The 20,636-nt window shown below is 30.9% G+C and overlaps 1 protein-coding gene across 4 annotated transcripts in view; it reads left to right on the top strand.

The window, feature by feature from the left end:
- The window catches only part of LOC112693348 (lachesin-like), a 142,942-nt gene that overhangs the window by 113,566 nt on the left and 8,740 nt on the right, over positions 1-20,636 (top strand). For all 4 annotated transcript variants that reach the window (XM_025568352.1, XM_025568353.1, XM_025568355.1 and 1 more), the window contains 3 exons: positions 9,033-9,231; positions 15,063-15,194; positions 15,762-15,881. In XM_025568352.1, the coding sequence (XP_025424137.1) occupies positions 9,033-9,231; positions 15,063-15,194; positions 15,762-15,881 (451 nt within the window). The remainder of the gene's footprint in view (positions 1-9,032; positions 9,232-15,062; positions 15,195-15,761; positions 15,882-20,636) is intronic.

Genomic DNA, 20,636 nt, shown 5'->3' with positions numbered 1-20,636 from the left:
CAATTTATGTTTATTTTTTTCGCATGCAATTTGGATGCACCGCATTATTATGATTGAATTTGAAAAGGATACGTTTTACTAATGATTAAATAATATAGGAGCAAATAATGTTATTACAAAAAATTATTGTAGATACGTTAATGCTTATTGAAGGCATTAGAAATACATATTTGTAATCAAACCGTTGATTGAAATTTTCAATGGAAAAATTAGAGGTAAACTTCCAATGTTTATGATTAACGGAGTATTTTTTCTAGTTAAAATCGTATACATAATGAATCTTCAAATATTTAAATATATATATATATATATATATATATATATATATATATTTAATACAAAGATCAATTTTTATATCAAAAACTATAATCTTAAAAAATTGTTAAGATATTTTTTGATTAAACTAAGCTGACAATCTGTTATAATTGTGAAAGGTTTCATGCGATTTGCACTATGCTGGGAATAAAATAACAAAATCTCACGATGAAATATTAATTATAGAACTAATCGTTCAATAATAAATATTTGACAAATTTACCTTATGAAAAAGAGAAATATAAGTTTACCATAATACATATACATAATTTTGTATTTTATACATTAAATCATATTTCAAAGGTGTATTCTTTGGCATTTAGCTTTGGTCGATTGTTAAGTTTCCCTCGAAATAGTTGTCGATTGTAAAATTATTTTTCCGTCTTAGTTAACCACATTTTAACCATTTAAGAATTCAAAACTTTATCAAAATAGTTATAAGTAACTGGGATGTCAGACAACCACATCTAACTAAATCTACCACAAATACTTTTCTAAGCTAAAATGAAAGTTTACAATTGTAATTTCTTGTTTCATCGACAGAATATAATATAAGTAGAAACCTACGTAAAACCAGTGTTTTCTCAAAACTAGTAATATTTTAATTTTAAGCATTTCAAGAAGTATTTTGCTACACAACAAAAACATTTCGTTTCAGTCAAGTTAATTAAAAAATAAAAATAAAATTATTAATACAAGTTATACAATTCACTGATATTAAATATCATAATTTAAAAATATAAAATTATTAAAAAAGTTCCGGTAACTCACTTAATAATATTTTCATTTTATTATTCAGCATCAAATCGATATAAATTACTGTGTAAAGATTTCTTGTTAAAAATAATAATTATTCATCTTCTTGGTAAGTACCAAGAAATTAATATAAAATCATAAAGCTGAAAAGGAATCCCATTCACCATACAAATTATCAAAATTAAAATGTACAAAGGCATTAATTAGGGAAGTGAATATTTGCATAGTATAGCGTGTAATTGCATGAGTCACGTGTCACGTATTTTATTTTTCAAAACTACATATCGTTTACTGTTTTTGAGATGTGCGATGAGCACTCGTGTATTGTACGATGCATACATCGTTACAACATCAAATCGTTCGAAAGCATTTCGTCGGTTTTGCCACGGTCATATTAATCACGAACATCAGCACCACTACTGCGTGTCCGACGAGGTTCGAGTTTCACGCGGTCGCTTGGGCAGCCATTTTTCCGTAGTGTAATTGACTGGGATTCGAAGGATGAAGGAAACGCATGTTCACCGTGTCCGGCTGCGGTTATGCGAAAATCCGCGTGACGGCCTGGCTTCGTGTACCCCGACGGCGATAGTGGACCGCTTTTCCGCAAATCATCCGGTGGTGACTGTAACGCGCGCGAGAAAGGGATAGAGTAGGAGTCGCGTACGGTCGACATGGTTTAGGGGTCGTTTGAACATGCTTATTGCTGCCTGCGAAACATCTCCCGATTGTATGGTACGAGACGTGTACTGAAATTGTTCAAAAACGACCATTTCGGTGCATCGGGATCGGTGCCCGAAAGTATTTTCTGGACGATCATCACGTGGCACGTTGCGAAAACGTCGCGACGGTTGTCTGTCGGAAGAAATCAAAACCAGAAAGTGTCTTTGGCCGATATCTTATCGTATTTGCTATGTGTTACTATGGACGATAAACTCAACGTCGTCCTGGCATCCTTATAGTTTTTTACAGTCTAATCGTACTAGTACTACGTGCTCTTGAAACTTTTAACGTTCGGGACAGTGTTAGTTTTCGAGTTTCTTCTAAATCGTTCTCTAAACGGTACGTTTCTATGAATTAACAATAATAGTGCACTTATTTGGTTGTTTGTAATAACCGCAGTGCATTAATGTTATAATTTACATTTTATTGAGTTATTTTAAAATAGATAAGACAAAATATTGTATACTCATCAAATCCAAATTTTGGATAATTAGATTAAACTAAAATAAGGTTTACCTGATATTTACAAAAATGTTATAGATTTCAGATTTAAAATATATATTTCAGAATTTAAGTTGGTTTAAGTTTTAAAACTAGATATTGGTTTTTTTGTTTTTTAGATAAAAGGACAAAATCAAAACGAATTTGAATAAAAATGTTAATTATTTTAATTTTTCCTTGATGTAAATTTATTTTCTTTGAAATAATCACATTATATAATCCGTGAAGTAAAGAGTGATAATAATCACAATGTTCTGATAAAAATTAAATCCTACGTTTTAGTACTCAGCATTTATTAAAAATAAGAAAAAAAGATAGATGAATGAAAGCATTAAAGAATGAGGGTCCATAAAAAGTTTTGTAATATTTCTTTTATATATGAGTACACATACTTGTACACGTTTACCGTGTAGTACCTATAATAAATGTCGTTTGACTATTAGTTTTTTCCTGCTCAATCTCGAATACTGTTGAAGTTTAATTGTTTTACACAATGCAAATAATTCATAACTCAATTTTCATCCAAATGCGCATTGCTTATTGAGAGGGTAAAAAAAATCAATATATTTATTATTTGTCGTAAATCCATCTTAAAAATCTTTCAAGAAAAAAAAAACATAAACGATCCAAACATTCAAACTTTTTACGTTTTTTATTTCTCCACCAATTATCACCTTGGCTGTCTTCACTCGTCTCATCTTCCGTTTTATGTGCGTGTTTAAGAAAAAAGAAGCTTTTGTTTTACCACCCGTTCGGTCTGCTACAATGAGATCCATCACACAACTTTTCCGTTTCTCACTCCTGTTCATTAATGATGTCCATTAAAAGTTGTCCAGGTAAGAGTTTTTACGCATCGAACGCATAAAACAAAAATAAATAAATAAAAATAAAACCCTGGTCATAATTTATATACCTATACAATATGTGTATTGGTGGAGTCTTTTCTGTATATAAGGTGTAGTATCGATGGTGTATGTGTGCGGTGAGGTTTAGGGGTCGAAGAAAAATACAGCGTTTCCAAAAACTTACCCACTCACCGTATCCTTATTTCTCGCGTCATTTGCCAACAGCCGATTTCAGGTCACGTATTATTTTTCCTTTTTTCTCCTTTGTCTCCCTCTCTCTCACTCTCTCTCTTTTACGCATCATACACAATCTGCGAGGTGTCGGCTCCACCACCTCGGCTGCCTTTGCTTCTGATTAACTGATTTCCATCAAAAATAATAGCTAGCTCGCACGCGCGCCTGTTAAAAGATTTATAACACACACACACACACACACAAATATATATATATATATATATTTATATATACTGCATTTTCTCGCAAAAATTCACTTCTGCCGTTTCGACCTCCGCAACCACTGCGACTACCACAAAACAGAGAGTGCAATCGACAGTCGATAAATGTGCATGTATACACACGTCCACGCAGGCAATATAATTTTATCTTATTTCGTTTTGTTTTTTTCTCCACTTGTATTTTAGACGCTAAAATCTCGATTATGGTAAAAAATGAAACTCAATTGACTTCTACACGTATTATTCGTAAATCATAAAGTTTCCCGTTACGGGATATCTCTGAATGTATTGCCAAACGCATCATTGAATTTTGAAGATTTTCGAATATTATGTGTTTTATTTTATAAAAACAATAAGATGAGATCAAATGAAGAAGTATAAAATTCAAAATGAGTGTTGATAAATCATCTCTTATTTTTTAGCCGAAAGACTTACACAATTTAAGATTGTGGAGTCCCCTGAAATAATTTCACGAAAAGAATTATTAAAGTTTTTGAAGAAAAAAAATGCATAGTTTTCACTTGTATACAATTTGATAAAATTCAATACCATGAAATGGTAAAAACCTATTTTTAGTTGAATTTCTAACCGTGTAATAACTTTGTTATCTTGTTTGTATGTAGTACCGTGTTTGCTTCAAATTAATATATTGAAACGCCGAAATAAAAATGTTTTTATCGCACCCACGAGCTCTAGCTTTTTTTGTTTTGGATAGTTCGAAAAATATAATAAAGTTCAATAATTAATAACCACTACCTTTTTTTTTTAGTGTAAATTTACCTAATAGGCGTTTCTAATTTACTACATATCATTACACGGAGGAATAGAAAATCACTGAAAATCACTGTTTTCAGGAGAAGAATATAACAGATTACGAAGTCAGTGCTATATTATTGTTTTATTGGGTCTTTTTTTTTCGCTTATTCAATTAAATCTGCTTTATTTTTAGATCCTAATGTATTCATTTATTTTATATGAAAACCACATCACATGTTTATTTGATTAATTAGATTAGATTAGAAAAATAACAGTTTAAAAATAAATTTATTAACTAATACTGATTTAATAACATAATTTCGTTCATATTTTCTATACGTTGAAAGTAGTTCACTTGGAATATATATATTATGTTTTATAATTTTCATATTGCAGTTCCTAGTACTATATATTTATTACATTTTAGCAATTAATTTTTATTATTTTTCGGATGAAATACTACAGTTCAATTAAATATGTTTTGACGTTAACACTATTATTTCTTTCAGAATTCTACAAATTTATAAATCATTGTTTTTTTCATGATAAACTGTAACAGTTTGTTTCGAATTTATTGACTCTAAAAGAACAAAAACATAAAATGCTTTATATAAAATTGGTGATTTTAAAATTATTGATAATAATTTTCATAATTTCGGATTAATATAATATATTACATATATCGATTTATAACTATGAAATTAGACAATAATATCCCACAAGATGACCTTTTTTTATTTAAATATTTAAAATACAATCAAATGAAGTATAAATAAAGCGATTCTTCAACCATGACTTTTGACATTTTTAACATCAGTTTGTCAAATATCATTTTGCGAGTGTTTTTATCGTGAGTAATTCGACTTTAAGAGTCAGAAATATGTAAAAATAGTTTTGATTTACGTGAGAACGTAGTTTGAGGGCAATGCAGTTAATAACAGATTCACGCATTTTAAAACCAATTTTTATTTATTTCAATTTCGTAAAGAAATGAAAAAATTTGTGCATAAGAAAATAAAATCGTTGATGCATTACCGTTTCTTAGAATAAATACTTCATTAAGTGATAGTCATTATTTTTATGAACTTATAAAATTAATGATAAGATAAAAAAAAAAAGATTCTGAAAAATGGTTTATTTAAAATGTAATTTAATTTATTGCATAAAAAATAGTTAAATAACTCGTAATTGAAAATAAATAGTTTTAAGTATACCAACTGAAATCGACTATATGAAGTAATGAAACTTTTGAAAAGTTTTTGACGGAAAAATAATACCTAATATCCACAAAAACAATAATTGTTGTATTTCAAATTTATAATATAATCAGATCAAAATAATTGATCTGGTAAATCTTCTGAATTTTGAAAAATAGATTATAATGGCTTACGGCCAGTATCGCGTAACGTTTATCAGTTACAAAAACTCGTAAATACTTATTTTATTTTATTGAATTAAAAAAAAAAAAAACGCTTGTTGAGCAGAGTAAACAATTATCTAAAAGTTTTCTTTTTGCTTTTGTATTTTTCATTTCTTCCGCGAGAAAACCAGTAAAGAAAATAAAGAATTCATCGGTTATTAATACGATTTTGTTTCACAATATTTCCGATGTGAAAAACTGTTGTACAAAACTATTGGCGCATATTTCCGAAAAATATTACGAACGGAATATACAAGTATATCGAATTAAAAATATAATAATAATGCTTATCATGTGTATCATATCAAAAACCTCGTTACGCTCGAGTTATCTCATCGTTTGGAATCAAAAAGAATCGAAATATGTCCATAGAACTTTAGCACAACATTTCATGGAACCAAAATCGTATTAACAAAACCGAGCCGCGTCGAATTAACATAAAATCTTATATATTACATATATATGGACACATAACTTGTATCACGAAGAATGATTTTACTTCTTTGAAAATGCAAAAAAATTAACTCAATAGATTCAATCGAATATTAATATTTATTCCACGTAGGTTAGGTAACAATCGCAGTATATGAACGAAACACAGCATCATCAATATGGAGGTCGCCACGGATGCACTTGGCGATTGAAAAAAAAAAAATGTCCACTGCATAAAGGTGTAATAAACCTTACAGACAAATATGACACGATCGTGAGAGTTTGGTTTTTTATTTCATTTTTTTTTCGTTTTTTATATTTTCTCTACTTTGTTTAGAACGATTTCTCACGATTGTGAAGGTTACATTATTATCATGTTTATTTTATTTATTCTATTCAATACCTTAGATATATATGTAGAAATGTTATACAAGTCAATTAAAATACAAAGTCAAGAACAATTCAAAAAAACGTTTTTGGTCTGTAAGGAATAGTTGGTTCAACGGGAGTGTATCAAAGCGCAAAAATCGAAACCCGTCGTGACACCCCGTCGTAGCCACTATATCAGCCACCATATCAGCATCGACCATTTTCCAATAAAATTCCGTTTTTGCATGCGCGTCTTACTCACGCTCTCTAACCAACTATATTCTGCAATCGCTATTCATCACGATGACTGATACTTGTCTGAAAACCATAATTCAGACTGAAAATCCATCGGTATACCATCGGTCCCAGGCTCTAAACTCTCATTCTCCGTTGACGAGTGACAGGTATGATTCATATTTATTCGTTTGCCATGGCGCACCTTGCACACTATTGTACTCGACACGCGCAATATCAACTTCGTTTGTTAACGTTTCAGTACAGTGTGCAATTGGAATTTACGACATGTGTATGGGATGAGCGCATTCGGTATACATCGACTTTATCAGAATACCTGCAGCTGTACGTGATTACCTGTACGGTAAAACACACCCACGGCATGGTCGTACCATCATTATAAAGACTATACCAACACCTACCGAAACCAAAGTATATTATACGCGTTGGACGCGAAAAATATTTTGTACGCCCACGCTGCTATACGTACATCAGCTCTCTTTCCATTTAAAAATCCAATTTTACCGAATCGATTAGAATATAATGATATAATTTTTAAATTCCAACTACAACGAAGAATGTATTGATTTTCCTACCCCCTCACTCGTGCGAATGTTTTTTTGGTCGGTATAAATCCGTACCCAAAGTACACGCTTTATACGTATAAATCTAGATGGATCGAACAAATTAGAAAATAACGTCGAATTTTATTTATCGCTAAGAGCTTATAGTTTCATAGCATATAGTACCAACAAGCAATTTCATGTTTTTTCCGTCTTTACACGCAAATGTCGTTTTACATTACCGTAAAAATTTAACCAGAGCATTTTAAAATAATAACTTGTTGAGATATTAAAATATCGTATAGGGTTAAAACCGATAGATTTCACGTATAAAGACAAAAATGGGAGGGTATCTGATCTTTTAGAGAGTAGCTATTTCAAACATATTATAAAATGTACACTATATGGACTGATATAATTTCTGGTCCAAGGCATGTACTTTTTTATATTATTTTTTTTTTTTTTTTAATTAGGTTAAATGCCACGACGACGATGGCCATTGGCCTGACATATCGTTTTTACATAGGTTAAATTATTTTACACATGTTAGTGCTCAAATTAAGTAGTTTTATATTACATTATATAGATTATATTTTTTTAAGAAGTTAAGTACATAAAAATTGCTGTGGAATCCAGACTAAGAATGTCGAAAATATGTGTAGAGCCTATATGTAGGTTTCTTCACGAAGTTTTTGTTGGTTTCTGCATTCTGTTAAGATGTGTTTTATTGTTAATTAAACTCCGCAGGTAGGGCATGTGGGTGAAAAATCTCTTGTCATCAAATGACGATGTGTTAGAGAAGTGTGTCCTATTCTGAGGTGGTTTATGATAGTTTCTTATTTTCTGGAGAGTATTGAAGGTAGGGGCCATAGAATATTGACTTTTTGATTTCATTAAGTGTGGTCGTCTATTTTGACCAGAGTTGATTTCAAGATAGAGTTGTCTGGTTATTTATGTATTTTTTTGCGTCGGAGTAGTAAAATTCTGAAATAGAGATGACTTTAGTTCAACTGTAGGTGGACTTAGCTGCAGCATCGGCTTTTTCATTGCTAGCTATATTGCTATGGCCGAGAATCCACATAAAAGCGATGTGTTTTCCAGCGGATCATGCAGTGTTGCAGGAATTTTGGATATTTCTTGCTATGTCGGAAGGATTAACTGTGTTTTGGATACTTGTTATTGCACTTAATGAATCGCTAAGTATAAAACAACGTTCATCGTCAACGAATTGAATGAAGTATTTGATGGCTTCTAGTATAGGTAATACTTCGGCTGTGTAAATTGAGCATTTGTCTGATGATTTGATTTGGATTTCGGTGTCGCCACATAGGATTACTGCTCCTGCTTTTTCGTCTATTATAGCCACGTCAGTGTAAATTTTTAGTTGAGCATGAGCTTTGGTTTTGTTGAAATAGTCTTTATATAATTTAGGGTTTGTCTCTTTTTGGGAAGTTGGTGAAGTTTGAGATTGATATCTAGATGAATGAACCAAGGAGACTGATTACTAATAGCTGAAGGAATCATATGGTTAAGATCGAATAAAAATATGTACCGTTATTATGATTAGAAATAATTTTATAATTACGTATTATACCATATACAGTATACATTAGCATTGACGTTAAGACAATAATTAATAATACGTCCAACATCTGATGTTTTTCAGACTGGATACTTAGACGTGAGAATTCCACCGAACATACTGGACGAGACGGACATTGAAGGCCCGGGGAGTGCGGCTATGGAAGGAGGCACTATAAGGTTACGGTGCCGGTCCACAGGGAAACCGGAACCGAAAGTTCACTGGAAAAGAAAGGATAACCGTCACATTGTCATCAGATCGGATGGAGCTAGAGAAAAACAAGGTTTGTGAATGGATTATAAACAATTGTTGTATTTCAATTATTGTTATTATTTCAATAATTTTAATAAAACAGTATATTAAACATTTTGTCCCGAAAAAAACACCGTACTCAGTGGCCACTTTTATATAATTATGGTACGTTATTTGTCTGAATAGAATCTTAATAAAACCTGAAATCTATTGATTTACTCGCAAAGGAAATGTTATCTCTTGTCGTTGCAATTTAAACGATTTCTAATAGCTAATTTTGAATTAATTTTCAGTATTTTAGTTTTTTGTTTTATTTTGTTATTTGAGAAAAGAACCTTAGCTCAGGTATCCAAATGCAAACATTTCTTCATATATTTGTCAAAAATAATTTCATAAAAATATTAAAATTAAATTTAGGTGGAATAAATACATTTTTATTGTTATTAAAATAAAAGTTAAAATAATTGTATATGAAATATCTTTAAAAAAATTTCAAAAATTAAACAATTTTATAAACTAATATATCTATATTATATATAACTATATTCATTAACTTATTGATTTCATATTAAATAAAAAAAAAAATTAACATGTTATATTTTTATCTTTTAAGTAACAAATATTTAATATAATAAACCCACTTATGTCAATCTAAATACTATAGATTGTGAGTAAATTAGGTGTACATATTGATCTAAAACGATTCTTGAAATTAACGAAAAATTATTTAATGTATATAATTTAAAAATTATGTTACATGCATTCAAATGTATACAGTTAGCTGTAAACTTGGCTTCACATACATTATGAATCAGTTATTGAAATAGTATTTTAGAATTAGAAAACCAAAATACTTTTAATAAAATAAAATTAAAATATCAAATTATTAAATGGTCGAGATCCTCGTAAATAGTGTTTAAATAAATAAACAAATAGTTAATATATATATATATATATATATATATATATATATACGAGTATATAGAAATAAATAAAAGCTTAGCCTGGAGTATTATTATATTTGTTGAATACGACATGTTTTGCGTTAACAATTCATCGTCAGGTACATACAAAGTCAATAAAATCGTGACTGAATATGAAAATATAAAATTTAATCGCTGTATTTCGTTATGTAAAATTGGTTTTTCAGAGAACTAAATTCTAAAAAAATACTCTACGTGCAGTAAAGGCAAATAAAAATAAATTTTTCGGCAGTTATATAATCAAAAAACCTTATACATAATAATTAATTATTAATCGACAGCCTATATTCTAGTTGGTAAACGCATACATATTTAAGCATTTATTGTTGGTGATTTTTTTTTTTTTTTTTTAATTTTATTTGACATAAACAATCTATACAATATTGCATAATAAGTTTATTTGATAAGAGAAGAATATAACATGAAAAGGTATGATTAAGCAGCCACTCATTAGTGACTCTTGATTATGTGAATTTTTTTCAGTTTTTATTATTATAATTATTTTAATTTAATTTTTTTTTTTTTTTTTTATTGATTGACATTAAATATTAAAGTTTTGTAATAAATTGCGGCACCACATTCTTTTTAATCTATGGTTAGGATTTCCTGGAAGTGTACGAATAGAGAGATCTTTTATAAGAGGGTTAGGATGAGTTTGGAGTCATTTGTGGAAGCGCGTGTAAAAGATGCGAGCCTCTTCTACTATTGTTCTCATATGAAGATCATTATGAAGTGTTAAATTGGAGATGTAGGGTGGACCATTAGATAGTCGTCAGAGAGATATATTTTGGAACTTTGAATTCTATTGGTGTTGAATTTTTTGGCCGCACCCCATAGTTGAAGGCCATACGTCCAGATTAGCTTGAGTAAAGATTTATTTATTAATAATTTGGTGTTCAGAGTGGAGAATTTATTTCTGATTAAAAGAGGTCTGAACATACGCATACGGTTATTTAATGTTATTCTTTTTGTTCGAAGGTGTTTATTCCATGTTTTTTATCCAGGATTAATCTCAAGTATTTGACTGTCGGTGAATTAACACATGAGACTTAATAGTGTTACATTATTATGACAGTGTTTCGAAAACCATTAGCTTTCTTTGAGAATATTACGAGTTTTCTTTTCTTTTTTTTTTTTGTCAGAATACAATCCGCAGCTTCTATGGCCATTGGACGTTACAATATATCACTTAGTGACTTAATATACAAATAAAATGGGATAAATGCATAGATAAATATTGAAATACATAAGTTCATAATTCCATAAAAAAACATAAATTATACTTGGTTAGTGACGAGGTTGGTTACAGGCCGTCGATGAGGTGTGTTTCTGTTAGAAAATGACTGAGCTTGACGATATTGTCTGGTTCGGAGCTTAAAATTTCAGCCAGGTGGTAGGATTTCCATAGTTTAACTCTCTTCGTGTTATATGCGCTATATTCAGTAAGTTAATTTAGTAAGGTTAAGGGAACCCACACCATATGCAAGGGAGGGGGGTCCTTTTTCTTCATTAAATGTACGTGTGTAAGATGTGTCAGTCCGATTCTAAGATGTTTAATAGCTGACTCATATATTTTTGGGGTGTTGACGGAGAATGTCCAAAGTAGTATTGATCTTTTAATTTCATTAAGCTTTGTGGTCATTTTATTCCATTGTGTTTCACATTGGTGAAATGTATCTTTCTCTTACGACGAAATTTTTTATGTCGCTGTATGAGAAGAGGTAGAGGGAGAGAATATCAGTAGATGTATGAGCTTGTTTGGCGGCCTTGTTCGCACGTTCATTACCATCGATGTTATAATAATTGGAATCTAAGAGTATGATATATTTTGAATGACAAAACACTTTAAATTTTGTTTGATTTTCACAGAATACAGCCATAAAATAAAATAATACTTAAATGTTATTTTTAATTACATGATAAGATAAAATTATAAAAATCACAGCTTACGTATTAGTAATTAATCAATGGAAATAATTTGCGAAAAAAAATTGTCTCAATTTTTAAGTACAAACAATAATTATCTTATACAAATTATTCTACATGATAATATAAATTGATAAAATCATAGTAAGTAGTATGACAAATTGTCATTATCTTTGACGCAAACCAAAAATACTTATGCGTGTACACATATAAACGAAAAAACTAAAATATTTTCATCCAGTTCTTTTATTTTTTGCTTATTTTTTTAAATTGCCACGGAATAATTTATCTAAGTTTACATGACACCTGTTTTCCATAGAACACCATTTGAAAAACATTGCTGTACACATATGCAGCTGGTATTTGATCTATTAAACAACGAAGTTATGTGTCAAGAATGAGACCCAAATCTACCCCTCGTCAAGTCCAAGGTCCGTAATTTGATAGCAATTTATAGCACTGACAAGTGACAACATAAATTATTAGTTACTGAAATGAGTGTGGCAAGGGGAGTTATTGGTTATAGTATTTTACATTTTTTTTGAGGGAGAGGAGAGAGAGAAATATGATCTAAATTATTAGTTGAAGAACATAGTTGGATGTGTAAATTTAAATGTGTTTCAATTTTAAAAGGTTAGGTTAGGTTTCCAAAAAATAGAAATTAAAATGTATTTATAATAAACATCGAAAAACACGGTTAGTTGTGCAGGAAATATTAATTTTTATGAATTTTAATTTCCAAAACACTCTCTAAAATTGTATTACATAATATGTAATATTATATGTATATATTATATACCTTTTATTATAAGGTAATAAAAAATCGAAACATATTGGCCAAATATACCAGATTTTATGTTAAAAATACCGTTTTAATTTAATGTAATATATTCATTTATGAAACTACTGACCATTTAATTACTGTAATATTCTATTAATTTTTTAGTATTGGAAATTTGCTTCAAATTCGCTTAGATTTGATTTTATTCATGCCAAACTTATTAATTTTCTACATTAAAAAAAAATGGAATTTATCATTAATGTTTGATTCGTTTAATTTTAAAGTTAATATAATAAGGTGGAGATTCGTATGCAATAAACATACGAACATTTTGAGTTCTGCTTTCTTTATGTTCGTTTTTAACATCATAAGAAAATCGGAAATCAAATCAAACATTATGTTGGAGATTTATATAAGTATCCCGCATAAAGAATGTTTGTAATTTGAAAGAAATTCAATAAAAATCTAACCTACTTATTATGCTTTTGTAAAAAGTTGTGTATGAAAAATATCGAAAACAATATTATAATTGGGAGGAAGGGGCATTTACAGCATTCTCTACGTTTGTCTTGAAAATGAACATATTAATTTCGTTTACTCTGCAGACTTTGAATTATTCGAAAAAAATAAAACGGAAAAAACTCTTCGGAAAACGTTTTTATAAAACCTATCAGAATCACACAAATCTCGAGAGTTGTGTTCTTGTTGTACGTGTTTCGGCATAACATTATTACGGTCCGTTTGGCATCCCTCTGCATGTCCTCGTATTGCAGCAGTAATAACGCAAAACAAATCGAATACGTAATCAATCGGTATTTTTTTTAATTTTTTTTTCTTGCTATAAATACACACATAGTTCGTATTACCACTAAGCGAAAAGCTATGATATTACACATTATACAAATTTTTTCGTCGACATGTTACACGTTTTCGATCACCGACGAAGAGTGCACTTCTTTGACGTTTGCGTTTGAGACGTTTTTTCCCGGTTTAATTTGCGCTCGATATCAAATATTAACTTGGTATAAAAACAAAACTTAACTAGGAAGGGGAATGAACATCGTAAACTTATATAAGTGAATATTTTGTGTAATGTATATTTATATATATATATACATATTTTTTTTTTTTTTTGTGGCAGTCTGTTTTCTCAACGAGCTTAAGGAAAGAAAAAGAGAACGACACCCCCCTATCTGAACCAAACATCGTTCTCGAGAAAAACTGTTTCTTGCCCTCGGCGGCGTCTTCGAGACCACTTTCCTCCCCTCAAGAACAATTCCCTCCTCGTCAACCTTTTCACCACCGTCCTTTACCCAGATCCCTTATCCCTTTCTTTCGTACTTCTCACCCATTCATCGTCACCCCTCTCACTTCGGAAAATGTGGTTCGTGGCTAGCAATAAGAAATCATTCGTTTGTAACGAACAAAGACAAATGTTATAAAAGGCCGCTGCCTCCGCTTTCGTCCGCTACGTCATTCCCACCGTCCAACACTCACTAACCAAAAGCTACCACAACGCCGGTCCTCGCTTCAACTGCAGCTGATGAGCGGATATCAAGCGGCAAATAAAAATCCGCCGTTATTTGTCAAAACTTTGAACCGGAAGCCACCAGTACCACGCCCGCTTGAGTCGGGAATAAATATCTATACACACGCACCTTACGGTCGTAGTCCTCTTATGGTTAAAATGCGACCAACTGTCGATATGGTTATCAAAGACACTGCACTGTATACATAAAGTCATCGAGCAAGATCCAAAGATGTTCTATAAGTTTTTACTCGTCCAAATTGCACGAAACGTGATGAGGTTTTAGGCATATTACCTTTACATAACAAATGCAGGACTTTAACTTATATTAATATAGAAACGGTTTTATTAAATCAACCTTGATAAATAAATGTAAGAAAAAACGATTCGTTCTTCAAAGGTAGCAAGAAGAATTATATTATATAACTTACTGCTATTCATCGTATCTTCTTAACATATTTTTTACTAAAAAATATATGGAATAAAAATCCTAAATGTTTAGTAATCATTTTTGATTTTCTCTGTTTACTGTATTTTTAATTATGCGCTTCCAACAGCAAACGAAAGACATACGTACGCGTTAACGGTTTATTTGCAAGGATTAAAATTTAAAATTGATCTCCTTAAATATTTTTGTGTTTCAGATTCGGCTATTGTAAAAGGTGACACGCTCGAGCTTAGCAACGTGCACCGGACCGATATGGGCAAGTATTTGTGTATAGCTAAAAACAACGTACCACCGACGGTTAGCAAGGAATTCAATGTACAAATACACTGTAAGTTTTTCGCTAATACTAACGTGCTTACCGGTGGATTAACCTTAAACACGAAGTTTGTATGGGCCACATGCTTACGCACGTGAAAATATACACACGCACATATACTCGATTAATTCACGTGTACAAACTGCAACCCTAGAATTCGCACGAAAAAGGCAACACTTGGCGGATGGATCCTGTGAAAATCCATTAAGGGTATTAATTCGGTTTTTCGTCTATATATATGTGTGTGTGTGTGTGTGTGTGTGTGTGTGTGTGCGCGTGTGCGTGTGCGTACGTAAGCATATGTTTACCGTTGCATTGTGGGATGGTCCATTAAAGGATAATTACATATAGTTATAACAGCAATATCATCTGCTGTTATTTAGGCATATCGTAGTACAAATAGATGAATAATATTATACATTATTTAAATTTAAAATAGGCCGTTTTCGTTGTTTTATTATTCTTATTATTATTATTACGAGTATATATTAAAATTGGATACTGTGCCAATGAATTAGATTTTAATACAAGACTGCAACATTATAAGCAATTATGATTTCTTGATTTCTTCTGTTTCAGTTCATCCGATGATCAAGGTGACTAACCAACTGGTAGCAGCACCAATCGGTAGCAACGTGCACATTCAGTGTTATGTTGAAACTTCGCCGAAAGCTATGCACAGCTGGGCTAAAATTAATGGTAAGACAGTTCTTGGGACGACATGGTGTCTGTAGTAGCTTCTACCCTCCTCCCCGTAACTAAAATACCCTTTATAAAATGTCACCGAACATATTGATATTACACTCGTACAAACACACGTAAGCACACATTCACACAGATACACACACATTTTCCATAGCTCTCAATCGTTTTGTTGTCTAAATAGAACAATCACCCAATAGATCGGTATTCAGCCTGTATGTTTTGCTTCGGAATAATTATGAATTATTCACCAGTCGCTAATCATTGATTTCTTTATGGCTATGAACGACACGATTATATTGTGGTTCAGGCATTTAAAAATATAATATCTAATATTTTCGTTAAATGATTTTATTAATAATCATAAATGTTTAATGATTCTTAGATGAATCTGAAAGGCATATTTCTATCAATATCTTTATTTGTTATTCGTCTTACGAGTAAAGATGCGTCATATTTAATCTACCAAGTAGAGACAACATGATTCAAATTTCAATTTTTTTTTTTGTTATCATTTATATTCTTACTGAAATTCAGCTCTCAATGACTCGTGGTACTCGTAATCGAAAAAACTAATCATTAATGATTTTAAAAGCATCATCTTTTTTCAACAGGAGCATTTCACCTTTGATTGTTATTGTTTAAGTCGATTTTTGTTGATAGAATCCAAAGTAATTACCGTTAATCGCATCTAGAGAACAATATCTATCTATCTATATATAGTAAATTAATGATAATGTATACTATGAAATATTTTATCGGAAACAACTTAAGTATCTGGTAGTAGTGTATAAATTCGGTCGAAATTGTCTTCAACATAATTTGAAGAATAAAAAAAAAAAAGAGATCAATATAAGTCACGTTTATTAATCTCGCTATGTAATTTATTTTTATTGAATTATCTTAAGAACTATTAGTATATAGATACACAGTAGAATCCGCTTAATTGGGACACCGCATATAGGGGAAAATCTCTTAATAGGGATAAATTGGCATAATATCAAACAAATGTATTCGTCTAAGACAATTTAACTTCGTTTATCTGGGACAAACCATTGGTTATAAGGGACAAAAATAAAAGCATCTAATTAGATATTCTGTGCTAAATTATCTACTTTCTTATAAAAACTGTAATTATCTAATATTTATAGCTCTATTATATAGGTAATATCAGTTATTTCAATCATTTATTTTCAAGAACGCCCACAGATGAAAATCCAGGGGGGGGGGAACAGCATTAATTTGTATTAATAATCAAACACTTTTATTAACTAATTGAATATAAATTGCAATTTTATTTTATTTTTTCCAGATTTATCAACAACTTTTTCAATTAAATTAAGTTCTTCGATTTTTTTTCTGTGTAAACTTAACATACATAATCCGGATAAACGATTCTCACATATTGCTGAACGTAACTAGCTATAAATATTAATACATCTTGGTACCAATTATGATTTTTGGGATTTTGGGATATTAAATTTGGGTATAATTATTTTAAATAGCTGGAAAGCTAGAGGGGTTGTCTCCCTACCCCTCCATGTGAGCACCCTTGTTTATTTTTCTTCTATTACCACAATAAGAGTCGGCTTGCCTACGTACAAAATCGAAAAACTTTAGTTCACGTTTTTTCGTCTCTGTGTATGTGTATGTGTATGTAATTCGTATGTGTGTTTTTATTGATCCCAGTTAATGTTAATACGTAACAATTATGTCTCGTAAAAAGTTAACGTTGATTGAAAAAAATTTTATACTGAATAAAATGAAGGCTCAACTTCATAATACTAGTCTTCGTGAGTTAAAAAAATTAATAGGCACTTCTAAATCGATACTAAGTCGATTTAAAAATAATAAAAAAGCTATTCCTGAATTCGATATAATAAGTAATACTAAATAATAATTATAATATAGGAACTGTTGCTAATTATAATAATAATATGTAACTTTTAAATAAAGTACGTATGTATGTATTTTTTAAATAAAGTTATTATGTATGTACATGTATGCACTTCAATAATTTCGGTTTTTTAGTTATTCGGTTAATCGGGACAATCGAATGATGGGAAAAAATAGGTCACCACTCAATGTGTCCCAGTTAAGTGGATTTTACTGTATATATATATATATAGTAAAAATTAATCTTAGTCAAATATTATGCGCTTTGATTCTGTTATGCAATAGGACAATATAGTGATATTTCTTAACGATGATTTGGCAAAAATGAATATTCCGTTCTATTTAAGTCCATTGTGAAATATACGGTAATAAAACTTAGAGATCGTACAACCATGACGCATTTAAAATTTTATCATAGAATAATAATAATCAAGTGGTCGAGCACCGAAATAATTTGTTAATCCAACCCAATTTACTGATATTTCAAACCATATGCTTCTATTGTTTATTTATGCTAGTAAATGTAGTCAAAAATAATAACTAACGAATAGGTTAAGTTATTTTAATTGATTACATTGACATTAAAATTAATTTCAACCTCAAAAATCCATTTGCGTAAATCAAAAAGCCGAAATAAAAACTTAAATTTATATTCACGCTAATAAAGTTTTGACATTCTGCGTTTATTTGACTATAAAATATTAGAAAACAACGAACGTTTAATAACAATATATTAATTACAATGTTAAACAACAAATATATTTTACTGTTAAATTGCGTTTAGTTGAATCTCTTATTTTTTTATTTTTAAAACATCCCTATATTGATAATAAACTCGTATTTATCATGCTGTGTGTGATTACGATCTGAAGTATTATATAACCGCATAATTAGAAACAAACCTTGTGAACGTATTATAATATTCACTGCTTCGGGGATTTTCTGTTAAATAATAGTAATTGCAATACACCGACATATGAGACTTCGCATTTATGAGTGCGGTAAAGTTAATTTCTCAGTACGTCTTTTAGTAAACCGCAATCTAATTCCAAGCAAACGGTGTACAAGCATTATATATTAGTTTAATTTAGAAATAAATGCGTCACGTATAGTCTAAAGTAAAATACGTTTTAAGTCTTGGTCATTGTTTTCGTGGAAGTAAAATAGAACAATAACAATAACGGTCAGTAAAGAAGAACATTTTGACCTTACAAATAATTATAAATAAGACATGTTAAATATTTTAAATAGAACACGTTTTTTATAAATCAAATAATATTGCCTGATGATCTGAATAAAACAAGGCCATGTTTGAAGCACGATTCAAAATAATACTAAGAATGCGAAAGAATAAAAAATTAATTAAAATTACCGTTTACACATCTTTCAGCTGTTGGACATATAGATAGTTCCTTTTACGAGAATTACTTTAAATAAGTAAGTACATGTAATACACAAACAATATATATTTGTTTTAATGAATTTAGAATTTTTTCGCCGGTCCAAACTATCGGTCCGAAAACGATGGCTATCTACGAAATCCTTGGTTAAGCCCGTGTACCACAAGCAAGAAATAAATAACATTACGCGAACGTAAACCACATAGGGTCAGGGAAAATCCTTTGCCCACCCTATAGCGTTGGCGGCGATCTTTGATGGTGGTGGTGGTGGTGATGGTGGTGGATGTAGTCGTTGTCGTCATTGTCGATAAAACTTTCCTTTTACAGTTGTTTTTTACGGTTTCTCTGTGGATATTTCAACCATTAGACAGTATGGTTAGATGGCGTTAGATACTAACGTACATATAAATATAATATGTGTGCGTCTGTTCATCCACTTTAACTACTTGCACGGGATTTGTGCATCGTTGTCGCGGTCACCATAATGCACGCACAATCATATGCGCCTACGTTTTATTCCGCGAACGGGGTGAGCAACAAATCCCTACAATATTTTCGCGTTCCAATTGTAAGGGGGGTGATAGCCATGGTTTGTCGTTGTCTGTTTTCTGGAAGTACATATTTCCGTGTTCCATAGGACGGTGGTGGTAGTAAAGACGTGCATTATGTTGTAAGGGTAGCAGTTACAAGGGACGTGCGAGCTTCGACGACACATAGGTACTAGGTTTTCGCCGTCTTCGCGATCATAAAATCTGCGTTTTCACCGCTGTCTGACCACACCCTTTGCACCCTCGTTATACGCTTACCTCTTCCGTCCGAGGCTTTTCCGAACGATAACGACACGAATAAGTGTTTTCGCACGAATCCAAAGCCATTTACCATGTAACATTATCCCCTCGTTTACAGGCGTTCTTCCCCCCTCAATTCTATCTACCATATCCATTAAATGTCAAGCTCCCCTTGGTCCTCCTTTAGAAGACCTAGTTCTAAATTGTTCTCCAGTTCTTCGGCTGGAACAACCCTAAGCTGCTACCCTAATCTATTTGTTTCCATCGAAGTGTGACGTATGCGTATTCTTCGAACATTTGTTACAATCTGTTGTTGCCTGTTATTAGGTATAATATTAAAACTTGTAATAAATGCGATCACCGCTCCAACCTATAGTTTATTTATTTTTCAATGTTGAAAAGTGAATGTAAATCGTACAAATCTATTCCAGATTTAGAAGAAAAACATTGGAATTCCGTATGAGCAAATGTGATGTACAATAAATAAACATTTTAATTGAATTGATGTAGAGGACATGTATAACTGTGGAATACGACAAATACTCAATCACAAAGAGTATACTGATACTGACAGATAAACCGATCAGCGAAATTTTAAGATTTCTTTCAAAATAACTCGTATTCAAAATCACGTTCACAGAGTCTATATGGAAATCGTGTTTACCAAA

Source organism: Sipha flava, unplaced genomic scaffold, assembly GCF_003268045.1.
Source record: "Sipha flava isolate LNK unplaced genomic scaffold, YSA_version1 85_pilon_pilon, whole genome shotgun sequence".
NCBI classification, from domain to species: Eukaryota; Metazoa; Arthropoda; class Insecta; order Hemiptera; family Aphididae; genus Sipha; species Sipha flava.
The sequence above is the reverse complement of the archived record's forward strand: the minus strand, read 5'-3'. Positions and strand labels throughout refer to the sequence as shown.